The 23600-nt window shown below is 39.8% G+C and overlaps 1 protein-coding gene across 5 annotated transcripts in view; it reads left to right on the top strand.

The window, feature by feature from the left end:
• The window catches only part of LOC107517402 (protein shisa-6), a 597831-nt gene that overhangs the window by 273157 nt on the left and 301074 nt on the right, over positions 1-23600 (top strand). For 3 of the 5 annotated variants that reach the window (XM_016158077.2, XM_016158079.2, XM_016158076.2), the window contains exons 1-2: positions 12989-13412; positions 21206-21402. The exons of 1 other annotated variant lie outside the window; for it this stretch is intronic. In XM_016158077.2, the coding sequence (XP_016013563.2) occupies positions 12993-13412; positions 21206-21402 (617 nt within the window). In that variant the 5' untranslated portion in view covers positions 12989-12992. Of the gene's footprint in view, positions 1-12935; positions 13413-21205; positions 21403-23600 lie in introns of those variants that run through there. One more of the 5 variants, XM_016158078.2, reaches the window with a different exon arrangement.

Here is a 23600-nt window from a genome sequence, read left to right as displayed (position 1 = left end):
TGATATTGAAAGCTGACCTGTGAGTATCAAGGAGTCAAGCTTAATAAGAAACCACAGGGTAGACTGCATACAGGATGTGATGGAAGAGAACTTCCCTGATATATAGGACAGAGAAAAATGTCTTCCTGTGCTGAGAGAAGAAATTCAAAACAGGTATATGTGGAGCAAGGCCCTTCCTCACCTTATACCCCAGGTCCTCAGCCCCTAAGTGATACCCTTCAGAAGACAATGAGTGTTCTGGCTAGGAATCTGAAAGATATCTCTGAAGACTGGGTTGTATCTTTTTACAGGAAAGGGTGTTGGCTACATAAGAGGTTATTGAACAATAGAAGCAAAGTGTAATCTATATAAACCTCTAACAAAGTTCACTTCCCTAAGTTGGCCTTGGAATATCATTTTGTTTATTTCCATTATGCCCTTCTCATAGGTCAGCAAAGCTTCCAAAGATTCTGAGTTGGACTGGGCTTTGTTTTCACTATGTAGCTCTGAGACCCGTGGGGAGTTGTGTCACCAAGAGAAAGTAAGTGTAGCAGTAATTGAAATCATGTCCAAATATAGAAGGAGAAAGAGGAAATACCAAATCCCAAACATCTCAATCTCTCCCTCAAACTGTCACTTGTCACTACAAAACCTTAGAAATATATGCAACAAGAAGAGAGAAAAGTAAAGAAGCATTTATGGTTACATAAGGCCATGTAGAATTTTAGTGAACTCAGCTAAAACTCATGGAGGACTTCTTTTTCTCAAGTTAAAAGTTGGAAGAAGAAAAAGAGGGAGAGATTCTGCTTAAGTCCAGGGCATGGTTCTTTAATTCAAGTGCCCAGGCCTTATTAGACCTAGACAACTCCATTTCAAGGCATGCCCCAGGCCAGCTTACATTAACCATGGGGGGGAAAGATCTCATAGGACCAAAAGCCAAATAGAGAGAAAAAAAGGATAGCCTGGCTTTCTTTTAGAAAGAAAGCCCAGCCCAGTCTTGTTTATCCAAACGAGAGTAAGTATGCCTCACGTATATGCGTTGGGCTGTGGCGATGGAGGGAAGATAGGAGAGCATAGTGTAGACAGCCAAGGTGAAATTGAGCTGGTTTGCCCCTCTCTCCACTAAAGAAGTCTCTGCCCTCTTGACTTCTCTGGATGTGTGAAGAAATGATGTCCCTAGGGTTCACTTTGGACTGAATTTGGTCAATCCAAATCAAAGGTCCTCCTCTTTGATTTAGGATGGACTTAGAGGAGAGAGGTAGTTTAGAGGGTTGCCATGAGCTTCAGCTCCCTTGGAGATCAGACATTTCCCTGTCTTTTTGTTAATTTAAGGGCTCAACTCAAGTCTATGGCCAACCAGTGGACACTGCTGACCTTTCCTTGAGAGGAGAGCAATAAAGTGTCAGAGATCTCCCACAACTTTGTCTACACTTCCATGGGTTATCTTGTCAGGCCTGCCAGATCTCTTCTGACCCCCGTGAGGACCAAGGGAGTGAGAGCTCATCCCCTACAGCTACGGTGATAATGTCTTTTACTTTTTTTCCTAAAATCTAATGAAACAAGTCAAGCCAAGACAGTGAAAATCAGGTTGACCTCTAGGCCATCCCAGGCCAACTAGCATTCTGTCTTGTATTTCTGCACAGAAATTAAGCATAGCTCCAACTCCAATGCTTATCAGAGAGGGCTGCACAACATGCACAAAAAAATAAAGTAGCACCTTCAATTTGAAATGCACAAATTTTTGACATCCTATAAGGTTTCACATAATAAACCTTGTTGTTCCCACTGATAAAGATAAAATCATCCTGCTTTCATATTTGCCAGGGTGCTCATCAACAGGTGTAGTTCATCTATGTAGTCTATCACTGGCAACAATAAAACTCACCTGGGAGAAATCTCCTCACAAGGGACAAGAGGCAGCATTAGGAGAGTAGTAGGTACTTTGGCTCTGGTGTAAGGCCACTACTATCTAGAGACCCTATATTTACTCTTTGTGCTTCAGACAACTCATCTGTAAAATGGGGATTACACTTGTGCTTAAATCATAGGGTTTTTGTGGGGGTGAAATAAGTTAATACATGTAAAGCCCTTAAAACAGTGCTAATCACAGAGTAAGCTCTCAATAAATGCCATAAGAGATTGTGACTTAATATACTGGAGGCATATGTGTGTGTGGAGAAGGAGGGACTGACTATATAAATTTCCTCTCTCAGAGTGATTGACTCCTTTATTATATAGCAAGGACTGAATAAAGAGCCTCTGATTTTCTCATTTGAGTGGTCTTTGTTTATTTCCACATTAGTCACTGAGATCTGGGGTTGTTTCTTTCAGCAGAAAGTAGTATTTCCTTGAGAAAATATAGGTCTCAAACTCATTGTGGGCTCAGATATCTGGATGATTTCCTTTCTCCAAGGTAGAGTCCTGTGAAGAGTAAGTCAGGGAGCACTTCTCCACAGAGCCTGGTTACCAAACTTGTCCTCACAAAGGACAGCATGCATCAGAATTACCTAGAAGTCTTCTGAAAACACATTTGCTAAAACTCACTCGCATAGTTTCTGCTTTAGTAGGTCTTGCATTTCTAACTCTTTCCCAGGTGCTGTTGATGTTGCCTGCCCAGGAGCACACTTTGAGAAAGACCGAACCATCCCTAGAGCAAAGCACACCTAATCGTTCCACCCCAGGGATGCTGGAGAGTTCTATGAAGTGGGAGTCCAAAAAGGGACCCAACTCAGAGCTCTGGAGACAAGATTCTTGTCTTTTGCCTGAAGAAAATTCAAGGACATGACAAACAGCAAACAGGGAAGTGCAAATTTTATTATAGCAAAAGTACACACTTAAGAGAGAAGTGCAGTCAAACTCATAGAGAAAGCTGCCCCAAGGCTGAGGCCAACTATCCTGTCTACCCATCTTGATTTGTTTCTCATGCTTGGGATTCTCAGGCTAGGAATCAAAACCAGGAGAGGGCTGACTAAGAAACTAAGGAGAAATTATGGAGCTGTATTTGGGAGAGGTGAGGGAATGTCCCTAGGCTATCTAAACTGCCTCACCAGACCCTTACCAGGCTGGGATCAGCTTCCCAATCAAGAGCTGTTGCAATTTATTTCAGCCATGACCTCCATAACTGAAGGGATCCTAAGGAACAAAAGGCAGTAGTGGTTTAGTCTTAGGGTCTCTGAGACCTCTCCACACTCATGTAAATATGAATGTTTGAAGAAACAAAGAGAGAAAGAGAAGCAGAAGCAGACAAACAGATGCAGAAAGATGAAGTCGAAGAGAGAGGAAAAAAGGGAGGGAGAGAGGGGGAGAATGGAGATGGAGAGAGAGAGAGAGAGAGAGAGAGAGCGCACGCGCAAAAGAGAAGGAGCTCTAGAAAGAAAGAGAATTAAAAGTAGGGAAAAATTCAGATATCCCATTGCCTTAGCCCTGTAGAAGGAAGGGCTTCCAAATAACCCAGCAATTCTCCACCCTGCCAACACACTGAAATCACCTGGAACTATTTTAAGACATCCCAAAGCTTGGGTCCAAGCCTCAGATATCAATTCAGTTATCCTGTGTATCCTATGAGTGTGTGGCAGCTAGGTGTTGGTACTTTTAAATATCCTCAGGTGATTATAATGTGTGGCTGTAGTTAAGAACCATGAGAATAGACAGTAGCATATCCCAGGTATACTCATCTCTAACACCTTGGAAATCTCCTTTTGGTAGACTATGTCCATTATATCCTGGAAGTAACTGGGTCCATCTGGGTCTGCTTCTGATAGGAAGAGGATTGTGGCTAAAACAGAAGAGAATGAAAAGGAACTGAGATCTTCCTCTTCTTTGGAGGCAAACAACAAAAGTCAGAAAAGTTGTCTTTAAATAAGAGAAAATAGCAATTAGAGAATCAAGGATCTTTTCTCAATCTCAGTTACTTTGAAGAACAACATTCTTTACAATGCAACTCTGTCTTACCCTAGAGTTCATCTTACACCCACCCATGTGACCAGCTCAGAAGTGAAGGTAATTTTGCAGATTTTTGATAATACATATATTACTTCATTCACTCATGCAGTCATGACTGAATATATATTTCACCAGAAGGGCTGGTTTCCAAGGCCCCTTAGATGTGTGATTTCCTCCAAAATCAAGAGGGCCACATCTAAGAACTAAAGTTAACATCAAGCCCTAAGAATTCTCACAATCACAAAAATAAAGACCTGAGAAGGTGTGTTTTCTGCAGCTCTCCTTGTTCTGCCCACCGGTATCCTGGGGTGGAAAGTGTACAGTTACACTCCATAGATTATTATAATTAAGTAGTATGCAGAATTCGTTTTTTAAAAAATAGCTTCATCAACTCTTCATAGCATATTTTTGTAAGATAAGTATATGAGAAAAGCAAGCAAAGATTGTTATTGTTTAGCACATTTAATTAAGTAAGTATTTCTTTCATCCTTCTTGGAATTAAATATTGAATGGTGAATAAACACAGAGAAACGTGCCCATATGAATTTCTGGTTTACTGCCTTAAATCAAAGAGGGTGAAAATCAAGAGCTAAGTCTGTGATCTAGAATCTTTACATGATAAACAGTGATTGAAGGTTTACCATTCACGTTCCCTATAGAAACTGTTTCAGGAAGTATCCCTTCTATATTTTCTCTCTCAACTGTCTCCTTGATGGATTTCTTCCCCCTTGCTAATAAACATCTTCATCTCTCTTTTTTCTTTATCTTCCATTTGCATCAGTGTGACTCTTGTTTAAAGAGGGACATAAAACACAACTCAGACTGGCCTTTTGAGAAAGGGATATCTTCACTCATATAAATGAAAAATCTAGTCTGAGGGCTGCACCTCAAACAACGTCATCAAGAACTGCTGTCTCTTCTCCATCTCTTGGATCCACTTCTATTGTCTTGCCTCAATTTTCAGATAGCCCTTCTCCCTCATGGTGCCAAGGTGGCTGCATCGGCCCTGCCCTACATCCTCCTAGGTTCAAGTCCAAGAGAAATAGAAAGCCCTCATTTACCCCAACAGTCAAACCAAAGCTTTGGGTCTGACTACTGTTCTGATGGGATCACATGCCCAATGCTACATTGGAGACTGTAGACAGAGGATGGAATGATCTGTTTAGCTTAGGCCAAGTCACATGCTTCATCTCTAGAGTTGTAAATCAAGCCTTACCAGAAGTAACTGGACCAGGAATAGGGTGGACAGTGGTACAAAGGGTGGAGATACTTTCTCCCCCCAAAAGTGGTGAGCATTTAATAGAAGGGTGAATGGATGCCAGAGTAAAAACATAAAAGAATATATAAAACTGATGGCTACCTTTCTGCTGGCTTTTGAATAACAGAGAAAATGACTAGACTCATAATGTAGACAGACTCGGGTCTGATTCTAGCATTATCCTTTTCACATTTTATTATTGTTATTAATAGCAAGTCTGGGTTGTGACTAGATGATCCCTTCTCTCTAAAAATAAGACTATATCCTATCCATCACTACAACCCCAAGACATGTAGAATGGCTGATGAACGCATTCCTGCTCTCAGAAGTGTTAGATCACTGTTTCTAAAGCCTACAAGAACATTTTGGGTCATGAGGGAGAAAGAAGGTAGTTAGTACTACTAAAAACTATTAACAAGATATATTATGGCTTTGTCCTTTAAAATGATCTCTAGCTAGAGACTCTTAATAGAACCTCTCCCAACTTCTCACTAAAATAACTAAGAAAACACACAAAAAGAAGAATGCTCTTCACTTTCAAAGCTATGACTGATGGGTTACCTGATTCCAGAATCTGCAAAGAATAGCCTTTTACTCTAAAGCATATGGAAACCACCAAAACACATTCTGAATTTCACTTCATTAAGCTGAGACTATTTTATGCTTTCCCTACCTTGAGTCTTTATCAGCCAAAGATTTGGTAGTATCTAATATAAACTAGAAATTGGCAAACTTTTTCCTGTAAAGAGGTACTTATTTTAGGCTTTTGGGGCCAGTTAGTCTCTGTACAAGTTACAACTATTCAACTCTACCCTTACAGTGTGGAAAAGCCACAGATTTTTAATAATTCATAATGTAATTCATAATCTGTAAAACTATTCATAAATTAACACATATAAATAGGAATGGCTGTGTTCCAATAAAATTTCATTTGAAAAAATACGTAGCAGGTTCAATTTGGTCCAAAGGCTATAATTTGCTAAACCTGTGATATTAACCATCACATGCGTATGTAAAGTAATCAAAATAAGATTTGTCTCCTCATATCCTCCAGCTTAATCATACCCTACACTCTCCATCCTTATCATCTTTCTACAATCAGAAGTAGAAATTCCCATAAAACGGTACAATGGGACTAGATGTAGTTTGGGTTCTGGGTGTGTACTAGAAGTTAGTAGAGAGTAGTATTTGTATGGGATGGAGGTACATTTCCCATGGAACTCAAATTTGCCAGAAAAAAAATCATATATTGAGAGACTGAATAAACAAATGAAAAATGATCAGATCATATATACAGAACTCTTATCCATAATCTTCAACAACCAGTCCAAGAAACCAAACAATAATCTCAGTAGTAGTTGGCCCCCAACCACTATGACTTGATTAATAACTGACAGCTTCCTCAATTTTTGTCCCTCTTCCAACTTAGGACCAACGAGTGAAAGCCAAACATGCACTCCTAACCAATCACAGGATGTCCCACTTCTAGGTATCCCATCTAAAGCTTTCCCAGGACAAGAGCCTCCATTAGGCACACTTGAGCCTTCCCTTTTTTTCCCACAATAAAGCTTTCCCACTGTTCTGCCTGCCTTTGTATCTTGGTCAAAATGCAAGTGATGGTGGCTGACTCTCCTACTATGGCAAGCTCTGAATAAATAGCCTTAGATTGTTCTCATTTGGATAGCCTTCATTAATTTTCAGTATGGTGTTGTTTTCTTGTATCTCAAAGTTGCCTCATGATTTCCTATTCCAAATTGTTATCAATCTGGCACTACTATCTTATAAAGGAGGGAACTACATTTCTCAGGATCTCCTCTATTATATGATCCTTTGGTAGAATTTGCTACATAATGGAATTCACATGAGATTTGGAAGTGGGAGATGAAAGGGATGCTATTATTAATTTGTAGAATTACTAGATGTCAAACACAAATACAGGACACCTAGGTAAATTTGAATTTCAGATAAATAATTTTTAATAGAGTATGTCCAATTTTCCCCTGCAGTCTTTTGCACTATTTGGAACATACTTATACTAAAAACTTATTCTGAAATTCAAATTTAACTGGCATCCTTTAATTGTCTAGCAATCTCATTTATCCTGGAGGACAGAGTGGTCAGGCTTGGTGCCTTCATAGACCTCTCCAAGAACTCTCCATTTGTATTTCTGCAGACATATGCTTTTGAAGATCTCTCCTCGGGCTCCTGCTTTGTGGTTCTGGCACATGATGCTATGGCTTCTCAGACTTTTCCATAAACTCAGCCTATTGCACTCACTCCAGTGCTGCAAGCTGATGTTAATAACTATTTCTCTGATCCTCCAGCTACAGCCTTCTATATCTTCACTTCCCAGCCATGTAAGCTCTAATTTCTATATTAAACCACTTATTTCTGGAATACTTGTAGTGGCTCTGACCAAGCCAAACTGCTCCATCCCTATATCCAATCAGTGGTAAAAAAAAAAAACAAAACCCAAAAACAAAAAAAACCCACATTATTGCCAATTTAATTTAATCACTTTTGATGTCTGTATAGGCTTTAGAATTCTTTCCTTTTTTTCTCTGGAAGGTTATAAGTTACTAGGGGGCCTATATATCTTCTAGCCATTCAGAGAGTCTACATCTGCACTTTGTCCTTAATGAGATATAAACCACCTGGTAACCATACACAGCTATCCACCAAGGCTTTGAGGGATACCCATTCCTGCGCTGTGTCTTTCTTAACTTGACCCCTCTAAGCAGTTCTGTTCTCCTCCTCTTAACCATCCTACAAAGATCTTGGAAACTGTTAGCCTTTATTCCTGAACTGTGCTAAGGCAAGGCAGCATTGAAAGGCTGCCTTGTGATTACTCTCTTAAAATCCTGCTCTCACCCGCTGCTGCTGTAATATCAGGGACCAGGTTGGAGAAAGGCTTTTCCACATGTTTTCAGTTTTCCATGTCTTTCTTAGAAAGCTAGGCTCAAGTGTCCCCTTCTCCTGGACACCCAAGCATTTCTGTAGTGGCTATCATGTCATCTCTTATCTGGACTCTCCTGGAAGGATCAAGAATTCTAGAGCCATAACCAAGTTGTCCTCAACTTTGCTTCCTCAGCCCCTTTCTTCATCCTAAAAAAGTTCTTATATCTCCTCTTAAGGAAATCGGCTTATCATATTGCCATGCACTCTTATTCATCTACAGTTTAGCATATACATTCCAACCTCTCAGTTCCAGACCATGCCCTGTATACTCAACACCAAGCTCTTGGAATGAAAATAAATGAAAAATACAACATAAACCTTTTCTCCCTCTTAAATGCTTTACTTTTACAATAAAAGAAATAGCATGGTTTTCAAGGCTATTGTCTCTGCTGTGTTTAAAAACCATTCAGAAATTCAATGGCCTATTTTAGGCTGTATCCACACTCCTGTGAAGCATTAAATGTCACTAACTCTCCAAGTGAAGAGCCACAGGACAACATCAAAACATGTAGAAATGAAAAAACTCAATTAGTATTTCAAAATGCATCCCCTACTTGTAATTGTTAGCACACTCTATCAATTTGCATTACCAGCAAACCAGACCAGAAAGTGCAAATGGAAAATAAGTAATAATCAAAGATTCCATAGAACAATCTTTCCTACCGTGAAGAAACACATCATTATGAGAACTGAATGGGCTCTCATAATTTCAGGCAAAATTCAATCCAATGGGACTTTAGCTATATCCTAAAACATTTTATTTTTGAATCCCAAAAATAGAGAGAAAAAAAATTTCTTAAACAATCATGTAGTTTCAAAATGTTACCTACAAAGGAACAAAAAAAAAAGAAAACAAGCTAGCTTTAGACTTCTTTTCAACACTAAGTTTCAGAAGGCAGTAGAATAATTTCTAAAGAGGTTTGAAGGGAAAACAGGTATTACTCCAAAATGTTTTACCTACCCAGTTCTGAACTGGAGATATGGATTTGGGGGCCATTAACATTAACGGAAGAATTGCTCTTTGAATGAATAAGTCCAAACAAGGAGAGATTTTAAAGTGAGAAGATCAGAACCTCTGAGAAATGTCTAAGCAATGCTAGTATCGAAGAAATAGGCAAAAAGAGAGTAGTCAAAGAGAACGAGAGGGTGTTTGTCATAAAGTTAAGAGACTAGAACAAGAATGGTTCCACACAGTGAATCTGAAATCTGGGTTGAACAGAGCCAAGAAGTAAAGTAAGATAGGGGTGAACAGTGCCTATTGAATGTGATGACAAAGATATCACCAGTAATACACTTAATTCTAAAATTTGTTAAATTAATCAATTAAAACTTTAAAGATATTTGATATGTAATTTTATAAATCTAATGAATTATTAGTAGTTATTCCTAGTAAATGAAATGAATTGCCCCACAACGTTTAGAGTATAATAAATGACACATCCATCCTTTTTTTTTAATTGTGATAATTTATACATCATATACATATACAGTACCATATGCACAAAGAGTTACAGAATATCTATGTACAGTTTAAGTCTAATGATAAAATGAAACCCATAATCCAGGTTAAGAAATAAAACATTACCAGGAACATAAAAGTCCTCTGTGAGCCTCTCACCATACCATACCTCTTTGTCCCCAAAAATAATTGATCAAAATCTGAATTTTGTGATAATCATTCTTTAACTTTTCTCTAGATTACCACACATGTATGTGTTTCTAACATTTGGTTCAAAATTCCTAATGACTATACTGAATGTATTCATCTGAAACTTGCCCTTTTTGTTTAACATTATCTTTTGAGATTCACCCATGTTGATGCATATAGTTGTAGTCTTCACTTTCACTGCTCTATAGTATATTATATGAATAGTATATATCAATTTATTTATCCATTCTATATCATTAATAAATACTTGGTTTATTTCCCATGATTTTGCTGTTATAAACAATACAACAATCAATATTCTTATATATGTCTCCTGGATGGAGCCCCAAGTATCCTGGACTCTCTTTCTGTATGATGTCTTCATAGAATAGCATCCAAGGTGGCTGCAGGGAGACTACTATACTAATCAATGCACAGTCTTTGAATTAAAACTTCATTATTATTTTGAAATATTTGATATGGAAAGGTTGATTTATATTCAGTATCCATTAGCAGTATCACAAGAAATTTCAATATAACATTTGTCAAGGGAGGAGAGGAAGAGCTGTTAGAGTTGGTAAATATAATGTCAACTGTTGATTTTGAATGATTATAAAAGGGTTTAACTTTTGCATTATTTGCTCGTGTGAACAAATTTCTTGTCAACACTGACTAACTAGAATTTAAAGAGACTATTAATAAAAAGTGTTGAACAGGAATTACGCATAGCCATTTCAAGCAAAACATTTGATATGAAAAATGTTATGCTCATGGAATCATAAAGTTTCTAATTTTTTTATAAAAGGAATTATTTCATCTGAACAATTATAAAAATTCAATATAATCCTTAACACCTTTTGTAGTAGCCAACCTCTAATTATTCCTGTTTCCTGGTATCACATCCTGGTATAGTTCCCTTTCACACTGAATAGGACAGACCTCTATAACTAATAGAATTATTGCAGAAATGACAGTGTGACTTACAAGGCTAGCTCATAAGAGATATTGTGGCTTCTCTCTAGCTCTCTCTTAAATAGCTTGGTCTAGGGGAAGGCAGCCATAGGGTTATGAATGTTCATTCGGGTGCCCAATGGAAAGCTCTACCTGCTGAGAAACTGAAGCCTCCTGCCAACAGCCAACACTGACTCACCAGCCATGTGAGAGAGTCATCCTGGAAGTGTCTTCTCCAGCCTCACGCAAACCTTCAGATGATGTAGCCCATGATGACTTCTTGTCTGAAACATTATTAGAGATCCTGAGTCAGAACCACCCAGGTAAACTGCTCCCCAATTCCTCATCCACTATTTTAAACTATGTGAGATAATGTTTATTGCTATTTTAAGCTGTTATACAGCAATAGATAACTGATATGCTTTTTAATTATTTTTAACCATAAATATTCAATATAAAGGCAATGTCAACTGTTTTCAGTAAATCCCATATACATGCCCCACCCCTATCTCCTAAAAAGGAAGTTAATTAAGGTGTGGTGTTGGAGGAAAAAAAACAAAAAACAAAAAACAAAAGCTAGGATTGCTAGTGTTCAGAATCCTTCACTCTTAGACAGACATCATGTCACCTTCACAGGCTCCCATGCTTTTATTTTTATGTAAATCGGAGCAAAGGAACAAAGAGAATGAAGGGAAAATGGGCCATGGTAGGGGTCGTAAAAACTTTATTTGAAGGCTTTACAGGAACTTAATGGCACTGAATTCACTCTATATACAAAACATGAACAGGATTGACATATTTGGAGGCCCTAAGCATTAAAATGGCAATGATATCTTCCTATGTGCAAAGTAAAAAATTTAAAAAACTATGTGTAAGAAGCCCCCAACATTTCAATTTTTCCCTGATGTTTTTCTTGAAATGCTAGTTTCCAAATCCATCTTAAAAATCATTTTAGTGCCCCTGCTTTGTCTCTTCACTCAGTTCATCTGCCTACTGTTTAATCTAGCAACGTTAACACTCTTTACAAACATAAAGATTCATTTTCTAATGTGGACATTTTCATTATAGTACCTCCTTTGCCCTAGTTATTAGGAAATTAATGATTTTACCTTCCAGCTACTAGCTTTTCCTAGGGGATTTTGTTAGTAGAGGTGCCTCTGATAAGTGCTTATTCTGTTAATATTCCTTTGAAGCTCATTATAAATGTTCTTTTTAGCCAGAAATTTCAGTCTCTAGCAACTAAAACCAGAGTGGTAGTGCAGAGGGGAACTCATTTCATACCTATAGGCCTCATGCTGCCTAGGTTGTCCCTTTCATTGTCTCATACTCACCTTACATACAAGCAAAGGATCAAGCTACTTAACATCCTGATCATGGAGAAGGAGTTGGCAGGTGACAAATGCTAATTTCTGAAGTCAGAAAAGGTACTTCACATTATCTCTTTTGAAGACAAGTTCCAGACCCAGGGCAGGGTGGGGAGGCTCTGAACATCCCACATATTTCATAGTGTTTTGCTGCATTTGAAAACTGATTGGGGCCATACTCATAGAAATCAAAGTAATCTCAGAGTTTCGAGTCACCATTTGTTAGTTTAAGCACACACAAGTCATAGATAAAGCGGAGCACTAAAAATATTTACCTCTTTATAAAATTTACATTAAAATGCTGAAGCTGAGCTGTTCAATATAGCTACTAGGCACTGTGACTATTTAATTTTAAATTAAATAAAAATAAAAATACAGTTTCTCAGTCACACCAGTATATTTTAAATAGGTACATAAACACTGCTCTAAAGTATTTAAATCATCATGGAAAGGAAATAAAAACTTCACTGAATTCCCGTACATCTATTTTATGATTTGACATTGTTTTAAAGTTTTGGATTACACATTTGGAAAATAGATGGGAGAACTATAATATTTTTAGTGCTTGGAGACCTCTAAAGAATTTAATCTGACCTTAGCCAGCAGAATCCTAACAGCATTTACATCCTTGACCTCCCCTCCACGCACCTTATCAATAAACTATTGGCCTAGACAGTAACCCTTAAACACTTGGAATCCAAGAGACAAGACACTAAATTGGAGCGTCGGCTGGTCTCCTAGCAACAGCCTTCCCCTGCCTTCCCTCTCCTACCTTATTAGACTGTAAGGGGCGGGGCCAGGAGTCATGTGCCCAATAGGAGGGCAGCGGAGGTGGGAGTCTTGGCCGCGTCCTCGTCGCTAGGGAAACCGCTGCAGTCAGAGTTCGCGCGCGATGCCGAGCGCCGAGGAGCGGGCCGCTCTGGCTGAGGAGAACGCTCACCAGGAACCCGGCGCGGACCCACGATTGCGACTCCTGGGGGCCTACGTGGCCCAGAGCCTGCGGCCGGCTGCGGGCGCCTGGGAACGCTGCGCGGGCACAGCCGAGGCGGAGCAGCTGTTCCACGCCTTCCTGGACCGCAATGCTACCGAGGGGCCGCGGCCTCTGCTGGTGGTGCGGCCTGAGCCAGGGGGCCTAGCCGTGCAGCCGGGGCTGGATGCAGGACCCCCGGAATCCAGCACGCCTCGCGCTAAGGGGCTTTTTTTTCTGCGCACCAGGCCGGAGCCGCCGGGGCCCAGCAGCCTTCGTGGCGCAGTGCTCTGCGGAGACGTGCCCGTGGCGCCTCTGGAGCACCTGGCCGCGCTGTTCTCTGAGGTGAGGGTGGGTTGGTGACCCTGCGCCAGCAGCCGCTGGAGAGGGGGAGGGGAGAAGGCGGGGCCATGGCGGAGGGGCGGGGCCGTGGGAGAGCGGAGACGGAGCAATTCTGGTCGAAAGAAAAGGGGATGGTTGGGGGGCGAGGCTGGGTGGAAGCTGAGACGTGGGAATGGCTTCTGAGAAGCAAGCTGGAGAAATCTGAGGAGGGTCCAGGTTAGACTGAGAAAGTTCGGTGCAGTCGTGGTCAGGGTTCAAGCCAAAGTCAAGTGGAAGCCATATCTGAGGAGTTCCTGGGGCCTGACCTCTTTTTAAGGCTATTTAAATCTCTCCTGTAAGTTGGCACTGAAGAAGATTGAAAGTGGTGAACAAAGAGGCATTTCTATTGGGTCAGTGAGGCGAAGATAGATGGTGAAAGGCCATACAAGCAGTGTTTACTTCTGGGAAAGAGTTAAAAGTGGTTGGTGGTTTGGTTTTGATTTTCATCTCATTCATTACACAACCGTGAACCAAAGGTCAGCCTTGTGCCCAGACGAGTTGGGGCATCCAATTGAAAGTGTCCAACAGGAGTTTGGAGGGGTCTGCATGGAGCTCAGGGAAGAAGATCTCTGGAGATGTGAGGTGTGGATTATGGAACGCTTTGATGGCATCACAGCAGAAGCCTCAAGAATGCAGGAGGTTTAAGAGGGGTGCTCAGGAGAGATTCTTGGGACATTTAGATCTTTCTGGAATGGGAATACACTTTCTTTAAGTTGAACGTATATACTTCTGGAGACTGGATGCCCTGGCTCTTGCAGGTTTCGAAGTATTTACAGAGTACTGCCTATGTGATGTTTCATGCGATAGGTGCTATGGGGAATACCAAAGAAATAAAGACAAGATCTCATCCATGAAATTAATCATATATCTAAAATATTTAAAATAGTCTGACAGGGTGGACGTAGAGCTTACTTAAAGTTAGCCTCAATGCTGGACCCAGGTGTTGGCCCTTTAGATGCTTTATTAGGAGGCTGTGGGAAGGGGAGCAACAGGAACTCTCTAGGGGCCCAGGAAAGCTAGATTATCAGTAGATATGGAAATATTTCAGTATATTAACAACTAGAATGGCTTACTGCTGTGCATTGGCTGAACACCATCCCTGCAGAAATTCAAGCTTGGATCAAATCTCCTCATGAAAGATCATGGTAGGAAGAAGTGTCACTGGATTCAGAGGAGAGATAGATACATGTGTGGCATGAGAGCCATGCTTAGCCTCAAATGTCGAACTGGCTCCTGAACAAAGGAGAAAGATTAGGGTAGAGAGCAAGATAACTTTCAGGAATGGGGAACAGATGGAGCAAAGGTTCAGAGATGGAACTGTACCTCGTGTTTGTGGGGGACAGCAGATTCATCTCACAGTTGTGTCATGGCCAAGGAAATGTACTCCAGTGAGCAAAAGTAATTTTAAAGTAGTAAAAACCCTCAAATGTTCAAGAATTTTCATTAAAAGAGATTGGAAACAAACTGAATGTTTATCAGTGGGGGACCGAGTGAAGGAATTAAGGTCCATCTATAATTAAAAGGAATTGATGTGAAACAATCCTTAAGATAATTTGTTTTTGTTGTGGCAAAAAAAAAAAAAACACGTAAGATAAAATTCACGATTTCCAAGTATAGAGTATAATAATGTGAACCACATGCATGTTATTATGCAACAAATCCCCAGAACCCTCCTGATCCTTCATGACTGAAACTCTATACTCATTGAATAACTCTCCCTCTTCCTCTCTCTCTCCTCACAGCCCCTGCAAACCATCATTCTACATGATGGTTGTCTCTATGAATTTGACCTCTGGGTATCTCACATAAGTGGAATCATGCAGTATTTGTGTGTGTGTGTGTGTGTGTGTGTGCGCGTGTGTGTGTGTGACTGGTGTATTTCACGGCATAATGTCCTCAAGGTTCATCTGTGTTATAGCATATGACAGAATTTCCTTCCTTTTTAAGGCTGAATAATATTCCATTGTTTCTTTTTTTTTTAATTTTTCAATTAAAACTGACACAATATTATACTGGTTTCATATGAACAATATAGTGATTAGACATTTATATAATGCATAAGGTTATCACTCCAGTAAATCTAGTACCCACCTGATAGTTATTTCAATATTTTTTACTATATTCCTTATGCTATACTTTATATAGCCATGACTATTTTGTAACTACCAATTTGTACTTCTTAATCTCTTTCTTTTCCTTTTTATTCATGGATGGACATTAGGGTTCTTTTACCTCTTGGCTATTGTGGATAATGCTGCAATTTAAGATAGTTTTAAGTGCAAAATTGTACACACACACACACACATATAATATGCTACTGTTTCTGATAAAAAAAATGGAAGGTGAAGGGGAGGAAGGAGAGAGGGAGAGAAGGGAAGAGGAGAGGAAGGAAAGTTAAGGAGGATGGAGAGAAGGAAGAGGGGGTAAAGAGGGAGAAAAGAGAGGAAGACCATTCATTAACAGAATGTTCCATATGGGGAACTGGGTGACTGAGGTACAGGGGTAGCTAGAGGACTTATTTTCACTGTACAAGCTTTTGTACTTTTAAAATTTGTACCATTGTATATTTATTATCTATTAAAAATTTAAAATAAAATAACTTATTTTTAAAATACCTCTAAGTCTTTACTTTCATTTCTCAAAACCTCTAATAGCAATCCTTAGGCCATTCGCATGCTCCTCTCCCATCTGTTTCTTTTATGCACCCTGAAGTTGAAATTGATCCAGTGCCTCTTTAGAACTCTGCTTAACCCCTCATCCCTGAAGCCCCTCCTTTCCCTCCCAGTTTTCCTGCTCACTCTTCTCTCCACCTGTGGATTAGCTAACCCCTGGCTGCAGGCTCCCCTCCTCCTTCCACCTTGGACTCAGCATAACTAAAGCCAAAAGATCCCACCTGGCTGAGAGGTCTTCCTGCGTTGTGTTGGGGGTGGGGGGGGGGAGGTGTGCCCCATTATACTAGTACACGGTTAAAAAAATATCCATCCAGCAAATATTTCCAAAAATGAATTGATAGAATTTAATAACTAATTTTGTTCCCTTTCTTCTCTCATTGATTTTATTTACTGCTGCCAGATTATCTTTCCTAGAGCTCTGAAACTTAGAAGCTGCTTTGAAGTTTTGAGTTTTGTGAAGGAAGCATGAGATTGAGAGTCTGATGGACCTGGATTCAAGTCCTGGTTCTGTCAAATTTATCAGTGTGATGTGAACACCTCTGTCAGGGTCAAACTACCTTGTATGGTTGTCATTAAACTTAGAAATAATATATTAGGACTCCTGGAACAGAATGTGTTATGTTGTAGGTAACTCATTTAGGACAAGAATTATCTACCTCCCTCTAAAAGTTTCTTCGCTTCTCTGACTAATCCTCATCACCTTGCTTTACCTAAACACAATTATCCCTTATATACTCAACTGTTTTTCTCCCTCAGCCTGGTAACTCTGCTCTTGGAGGTGCAACAGGTGTCCTCCTTTCTCCTTCTTGCTGCTTCCAGACCCCTGTTGAAAAGTTTGAATCTCATGCCATCAGATGAAGCCACCTTTTCTTCATTGCAGCGTCACGTACTAATGGCATTGCCTTCATTTCTTCATGATTAGACTCCTGGATCCCTGTGACTCTCCCCACAGTTACTATTTCGATAGACACAAAAGTGATCCTTTCAATAACCTGGCTTCTGTGCTCCTTGAACTTTTCTCCTCCAGTGATCTTGTCCCCCTGCCTATCTTAACCATCTCTCCCCATGGCCATTCCCAGACCTTGCATTACCAATAACCATCCCCTTTCTGACCACTACTACTATCTTTTCAGCTCGCTCCCTCCAATTTCCTATGACCCTCCTGGGACCTTCAATCCATTGGTCCTGCTGTTTTCCCACTGTCCCTCACCATCACCCATGTTCTTTCTCTCCTTACCCATCTTGATTGCTGTGCACCATCATTATTATCATTCTTTTGTATAAACTCCTGACTGGCCTCTGCCTTACTTTGTCATACTGGTTTGGCAAAATGACAATCCTAATGAAATTCAACTCTCTGCCTACTCTATTCCTGCACCTATGAGGTGAATGGGGCTTATGAAAAACCAAATCTTCACTTTAAATACATGGCTTTGGACCTCTAATAGCCCTTTTATGCTTCCCAGCCAACTTCTCACTCCCAATTACTTTCTTGCTCTTCTAGATCACTATTACGCACTTTCTTTTTCCCCCCTCAAATGTCCAAAATTTCCTCTCAAGTTCATTCTGTGAGTCTCTTGATTCTTTCTTAGTTTTTTAAAAAATGAAAAAGTAGAAAAATTTTCCCAAGCTCTTATATCTACCCCATCTGTCAATATCTGTACTCATATACTCTGACATTCCTTCCGTTGCCACAGATGGACTATCTGCTGTCATCTAATGCTAGCCCTACAACTAACACTGCTACTTTTGCTCTAAATCCCATCCATGTTCATCTTCTTGAGGAGGTAGCTCTAGCAATTCTCCCCTCTCTCCTACATTCTTATTTTCCTTTCTCCACTATATAATTCCCATCAGACAAAATCCTCATTCCTTTCACCATCTATCATCCCATTTCTATGGTCCCCTCTAGAGCAAAATGTCTAGAATATGTGTCTATTCTTGCTGTGCCTCATTCTTTTTCTGTTTTCTCTCATAGTCACCAGGCTTTACCCTCACATTGCACAAGAGAGAGATTAAATAACTTGTCAGTGCCACCAATGACCTCCACTAGACTACATCAAATGGCCATTTATCAGTCCTTTTCCTGCTTTACTTGTGAGTAGGATTTGGCACAGCTCATGATGGAAGAACTTTCTTCACTTGGCTTCCAGGACACTAGTCTTCTGGTTTCCTCTTGTTACCATGGGCATTCCTCCCAGTTTCCACTGGAAATACCTCATCTTCTTCCCAACTTCTTAAAATTGGAGAGCTGTAGGACCTTTTCTTCTCATTTCCTTTAGGGCATTTATTCAGCTTTAGAGTTTTAAACTATCTGTATCTGACACCCGCCAAATTTGTTACTGTTATTTTTAGACTTTTATGCTCCTCTGAACTCCCAACTACCATATCCAACTGTGTACTCAGTATCCCCATTTAGAAGTCCAATAAACGTATCAAATTCTGATATGTCCAACAACACTCCTGAACTTCCATCAAGAACGTATTACACTCTTATTCTTTCCCACATCAGTTAATGGAAGTTCCATTCTTCCAGTTCTTTAAGTCCCAAACCTTGGAGTGTCCTGAGTTATGTTTTTTTTTTCTTTTCTCATAACTCCAAAGTTAATTCATTAACAAATCACATAGGTTGAGCCTTCGAAATTTATATAAAATCATACCATTTTTTATTATCTCCTCTGCCCCGCCCCCCCATGCCAAGCCACTGTCTTCTGCATTATATTAATAACTTGCTAACTGATCTCTTTTCCTACTTTTGCCCCCTAGAGTCTATGACCAACACAGCAGGTAGATTGATCCTGCTAAAAAAAAAAAAAAAAAAAAAAAAAAGAGTGTCAGATCATGTGACTCCTTTGCTCAAATCTCTTCAGTTATTTCTATTTCTCTGAGAGCAAAAATTAAAATTCTATAGGCAAGGCCGCATGTAATTTGACCACCTTTTTTCGCCTTTATTATTCTTATTCACATTGTTCCAGCTTCACTGGCTTCTACACTGCTTCTTGATTATACCAGACATACTCCCACCTCAGGGTCTTTGAACTGGCTGATCCTTCTACCCACAATATACTTCTCCCAGGTATCTGCACAGCACTCTCCCTATCCTCTCCAGTCTTTGTTCAAATGTTACCTTCTCAATGATACCTGCGCCAATCACTCCATTTACAGTTGCAACTCCTCCACCCCACATTCCCGATCCTCAACTGCTTTATTATTTTTTTCATAGATCTTATAGTTGGTTGACTCTTTCTCCCCTAGCATATAAACTTCATGAGGTCAGGAATCTTTGTATGTTTTTTTTTTCCACTGATATACCTTCCCAGTACCTAGAATAGTACTAGCACATATTTGATGCTTCATAAATATTTATTGAATAAGTGAATGAGTGGCTTTTAATTTCATAGAGTTCACATTCATTATCTTTTATTCCTATCACTCAAAGCCTTCCAAAATTCAACCCAAACCCACCTACCACTTTTTCTTCAAACAGCATACAGCATTCAGTTCTTCTATGAACCTCTATTGAATGCCATACCCAAAGGAGGACTGTGTATGCATGTATGTACATACATATGTGTATATGTATATATATAAAGATCAAATAAGATATAGTCCCTGCCTGTTTATCCTATCTCCCCTGTTAGGCTTTCTGCCCTGGGCCCAAGGGTTCTTTCTTAACATAAATGTGAGTTGAGCTCAATTTCTGACATTTTATTTCTTGCAGCACTCAGTTCGCCTGTTGCTTTAAGTCCTCAGTGATTGTTTTCAGACAGATTAGGCGAGGATCATCCTCTTGGATTTCACATGTAGAATCCAAGTGTTCTATTTTATTGCCACATGGACTTATTGGTTATATACCGAACCAAACCAACCATATGAGTTTATATTTCCTTTTCATTATTTACTTAGTAGTTACTTATCACATTACTAGATCCTCTATTTTTCTTTCTAGTATTCTTTTTTTGTGAACTCTTGTCATGCAGAGGTTTCTAGTGAGTTGTCTTAATTATAACTTTTTATGACGGAAAACTCAATTTAAACTAGCTCAGAAAGTTCAAGAGCAGCCTGATTTAGGAACTCAGATAATATCATAGGCCTGGGCTTTCTCCGTCTGTAAACACCCTCTTCTCCATATTGACCCTGTTCTAAGGCACCATGTGATAGCAAGATCATTACCAGTAGCTCCAGACTCATGGAAAAAAGAAAACTTCTCTTCCTCAAAAAGTTCAAATAAGAGACTTTGTTCTGAGTTTCATCGGTTTGGATTTGTTCACATGTCCACCTCTGGATCTGGAGATGGGTACAGAAAGAAGAACTATGTTGGGGGTCTTTAACTAATGTTCACCCTACAGATCTTTCAAGATCCTCAACTTCACTTTACTTTTTTAAGGTGCCCCCTCACACCACCTGGAGACAGTCAGCTTTACCTGCATTTGTTCTATATTTTGCCTCTGGCCTTTGTGATTATTTAAATCACTTCCTATTCATCCTATTGATTAGATAGGATTCCTGCCCTAGATTCATGGGGATGGCTGCATATACAATGCTGGTGAGATGAGACTATGGCAGTTTATTTAGTCACATATACTAATAGCGCAGAGGAGGAGGGAGGACACAATGTCACACAGAGCCACACACAAGGGGATTGCCTTTGGGAACAAAGCGAACCACCAGGGGCTGTGGGAGGCAAGCTTTGTAGTATCAAGAGTGTGGTGCCCACTGATTCCTGTGGGAGGATGGGATTAACTTGTTTGAATAGTTTTATTGGCTGACAGGGAACTGAAGCCCACTACCCAGGAATAAGCACCAACCATGCCTGGTCCCCTTGATAAGGAGGGCTGTTTGATGAGGGGGCATTATGTGCAGGAGCAGAGTGGGGATGAAAGCTTATGATAGGCTATTCCATGCTCTCCTGGTTTTACCAGATGTCAAGCAAGTATATATGTTGGTTCTTAATATCAGGCCTTACAACACAGTGACTTGCAATACAGGTTGTGTATCGCTTTCTGGGCCTTTCTCAGAATAATCTTACTTTTGGGTCTCAGAAATAGAATACCTGCCTTTCTTTCCTGGACACCTCTGTTACAGGTTGTTATCCCTGTCTTGGCCAATGAGAAGAATCACTTAGACTGGCCCCATGTGGTATGTCAAGATGTCCAGCAGCATGCCCACAGCCTCCAGTGTGACCTCCTGGTTATCCTTGAACAAGTGAGGGGGAAAACTTTGCTGCCTCTTCCAGTAGGCTCAGAAAAAATGGAGTTTGTGGATTCTAAAAGTGAGACTCTGTAAGTACTGCCAGCCTGGCTGTATGGGGCCTCTGAGATATGGGAGATGCTATTTTACCCAAATGTTTTCTTTACGACTTTTCTGTTCCTGACTCGGCACATCTCTCTGTTCTGCACACAAGTCCACTGCTTCTCTTTTGGCCGCCATCTTCAGACTGTATGTTTTCTGCTGATTACTACTCTTGCCCCAGTCCCTCAGCCTGAAGTCTTTTGAGGCTATCACAGCAATGTGGCCTTTTTTCCACCAAGAGTTATTTCAGAGCTGAAATCAGCCACACTGATTTCAGTATTTTACTTATCAGGACAGTGTCTCATCACTGGCAAAGACCCAGTTCCAGTCTGGGAGACAGCCATGCCACTTCCCAGCATTTACCCAGCACATAATGTCACAGAACTAACTCTGGTGGCTCTTGTTACAGTTCCAGACTCTCCTCCTCTAGCAGCTGGAGATTTTTTTCAGGTCTCAGGGATTTTTTTTTTTCCAAATAGAAACAAACTTGGCTCCATTGGAGCTTCAAGTCCACGTATCCTGTGCCTCTTCTCTTAAGAATTATAGCCATCATCGGCTTCCACTTACTATTCCAGCTATGAGCTATCTTTGTTTCTGTCCAATGAGGATTTTTTTTCTTTCAAGCTAGGCTATGTATCTAAATGATACATTTTGTTATATTCTAGGTGGCGGGGTGGGGGGTGGGGCGGGAAGGGGACTCTTAATAAGATACTTAAAATGGAAGGAATTCTCCAAACATGGAAAATAATATCTTCTGCTGAGTTTTGAGTCACTAAAATAAAAATGCCCGTGACAATTTCATTTTAAACCATTGTTGGTCATAGTAAGAAAATCATATTCTTGATGTTTTAGCATTATTTACATAGTACTTAGTGTATAGCTCAGGATCCTGGCTTTTAATCCAGTCTCTGCCACTTACTGGCCAAGTGACTTAGAAGCAACCATTTAATCTCTCTCAGCCTCACTTTCTTCCTTTATAAAATGGAGATGACCTTAACACCTACCTCACATTCAGGGTTCTTGTGAGAAGACATCCATAAAGCTCTTAGGACAGTGCCAAGCATATAATAGTGCTTAATAAATGGTAGCTATTATGACTAAGCTAGAGAAATTTAAGATTAGGGATAGGCCAAGAGTCAAAATGGAAGAACTGCTCATGTCCGGCATATACTAGTCTTGCACCTTCAAGGTTTATCTGGGGGAAGGAGGTAATAATGAAAGCTGAAGTAGGTGACTTCCAAGTTGAATGACTCCCATTGAACAAAACGGGAAAATTCCCAAATGCCAATTGGACGCAGGTACCTGAGACTATTGAGTATTTTGTGTTTGTAGCAATAGGCTGCCTTCCTACATGAGCTCAGTCTGCCCTAATGCCAGGAGTTTCCTAATGTATTACGGTCATTGTGTATTCAGGGCCCATGATTTGATCAGAAGAATAAGTAATGCATAGGATGGCAATGTAATTATAATGAGTTTTTGCTATTGGAAGTAATTTGCTACATATGTAATTTGAAGCAATTTCCCAGTTAACTGGAAAACTTATTGTGGTTTAATAAAAATGCTCAATTTTCAAAATAAATAAATTCAAATTACACTTCTCCTTTTCCTTTTATATTTTAACATAACATTCAGAGTGTGTGAAAAGAATCATTGCTGAGTTTGTCTCCTTTAGTTCAAATTTGATAATTTCCCAAAAGGCTGGATAATATTTCAGGAAGGTGACTATCTTCTCCTTTTAATAACTTCTGTAATCACTTATGCTATATCATTGCTCAATAAATATGAATTTGATTAAATTAAGTGAAGTTGGTTTCCTGGCATGAAAATGTGAATGATAGACTCTTTTTGTTTTCATTTGTGTCTTGAGTTCTTGGCATGAACAATTTTCAGCTAAGACTTGGTGAAAAGGCAAACCAAAATGTATTTTTTATTTTTAACTCCTTCCAAAATATTCCTGGTTTGTTCATTTGTTTAAAAAGTATATAAAGTAGAAAGCTTGGGAATTCTAAAATGAGGACAAAGCAAAGTTAATATTGGTGTTCAGATGGCTGATGGTTGTCTGTGGATGAGGAACCTATTTCCTCTTGTTACAGAGGTCAGTACTAAGACCAAAATGAGGAAATCACAGGGAAGTAAATGTGGCTCAATGTAGAGACGTACTTTCTCCCAGGGAGAGCTGATCTTCTGG

This window comes from Rousettus aegyptiacus, unplaced genomic scaffold, assembly GCF_014176215.1.
Source record: "Rousettus aegyptiacus isolate mRouAeg1 unplaced genomic scaffold, mRouAeg1.p scaffold_m13_p_6, whole genome shotgun sequence".
Classification (NCBI taxonomy): Eukaryota; Metazoa; Chordata; class Mammalia; order Chiroptera; family Pteropodidae; genus Rousettus; species Rousettus aegyptiacus.
This window is presented reverse-complemented; position numbering and strand designations above follow the sequence as displayed.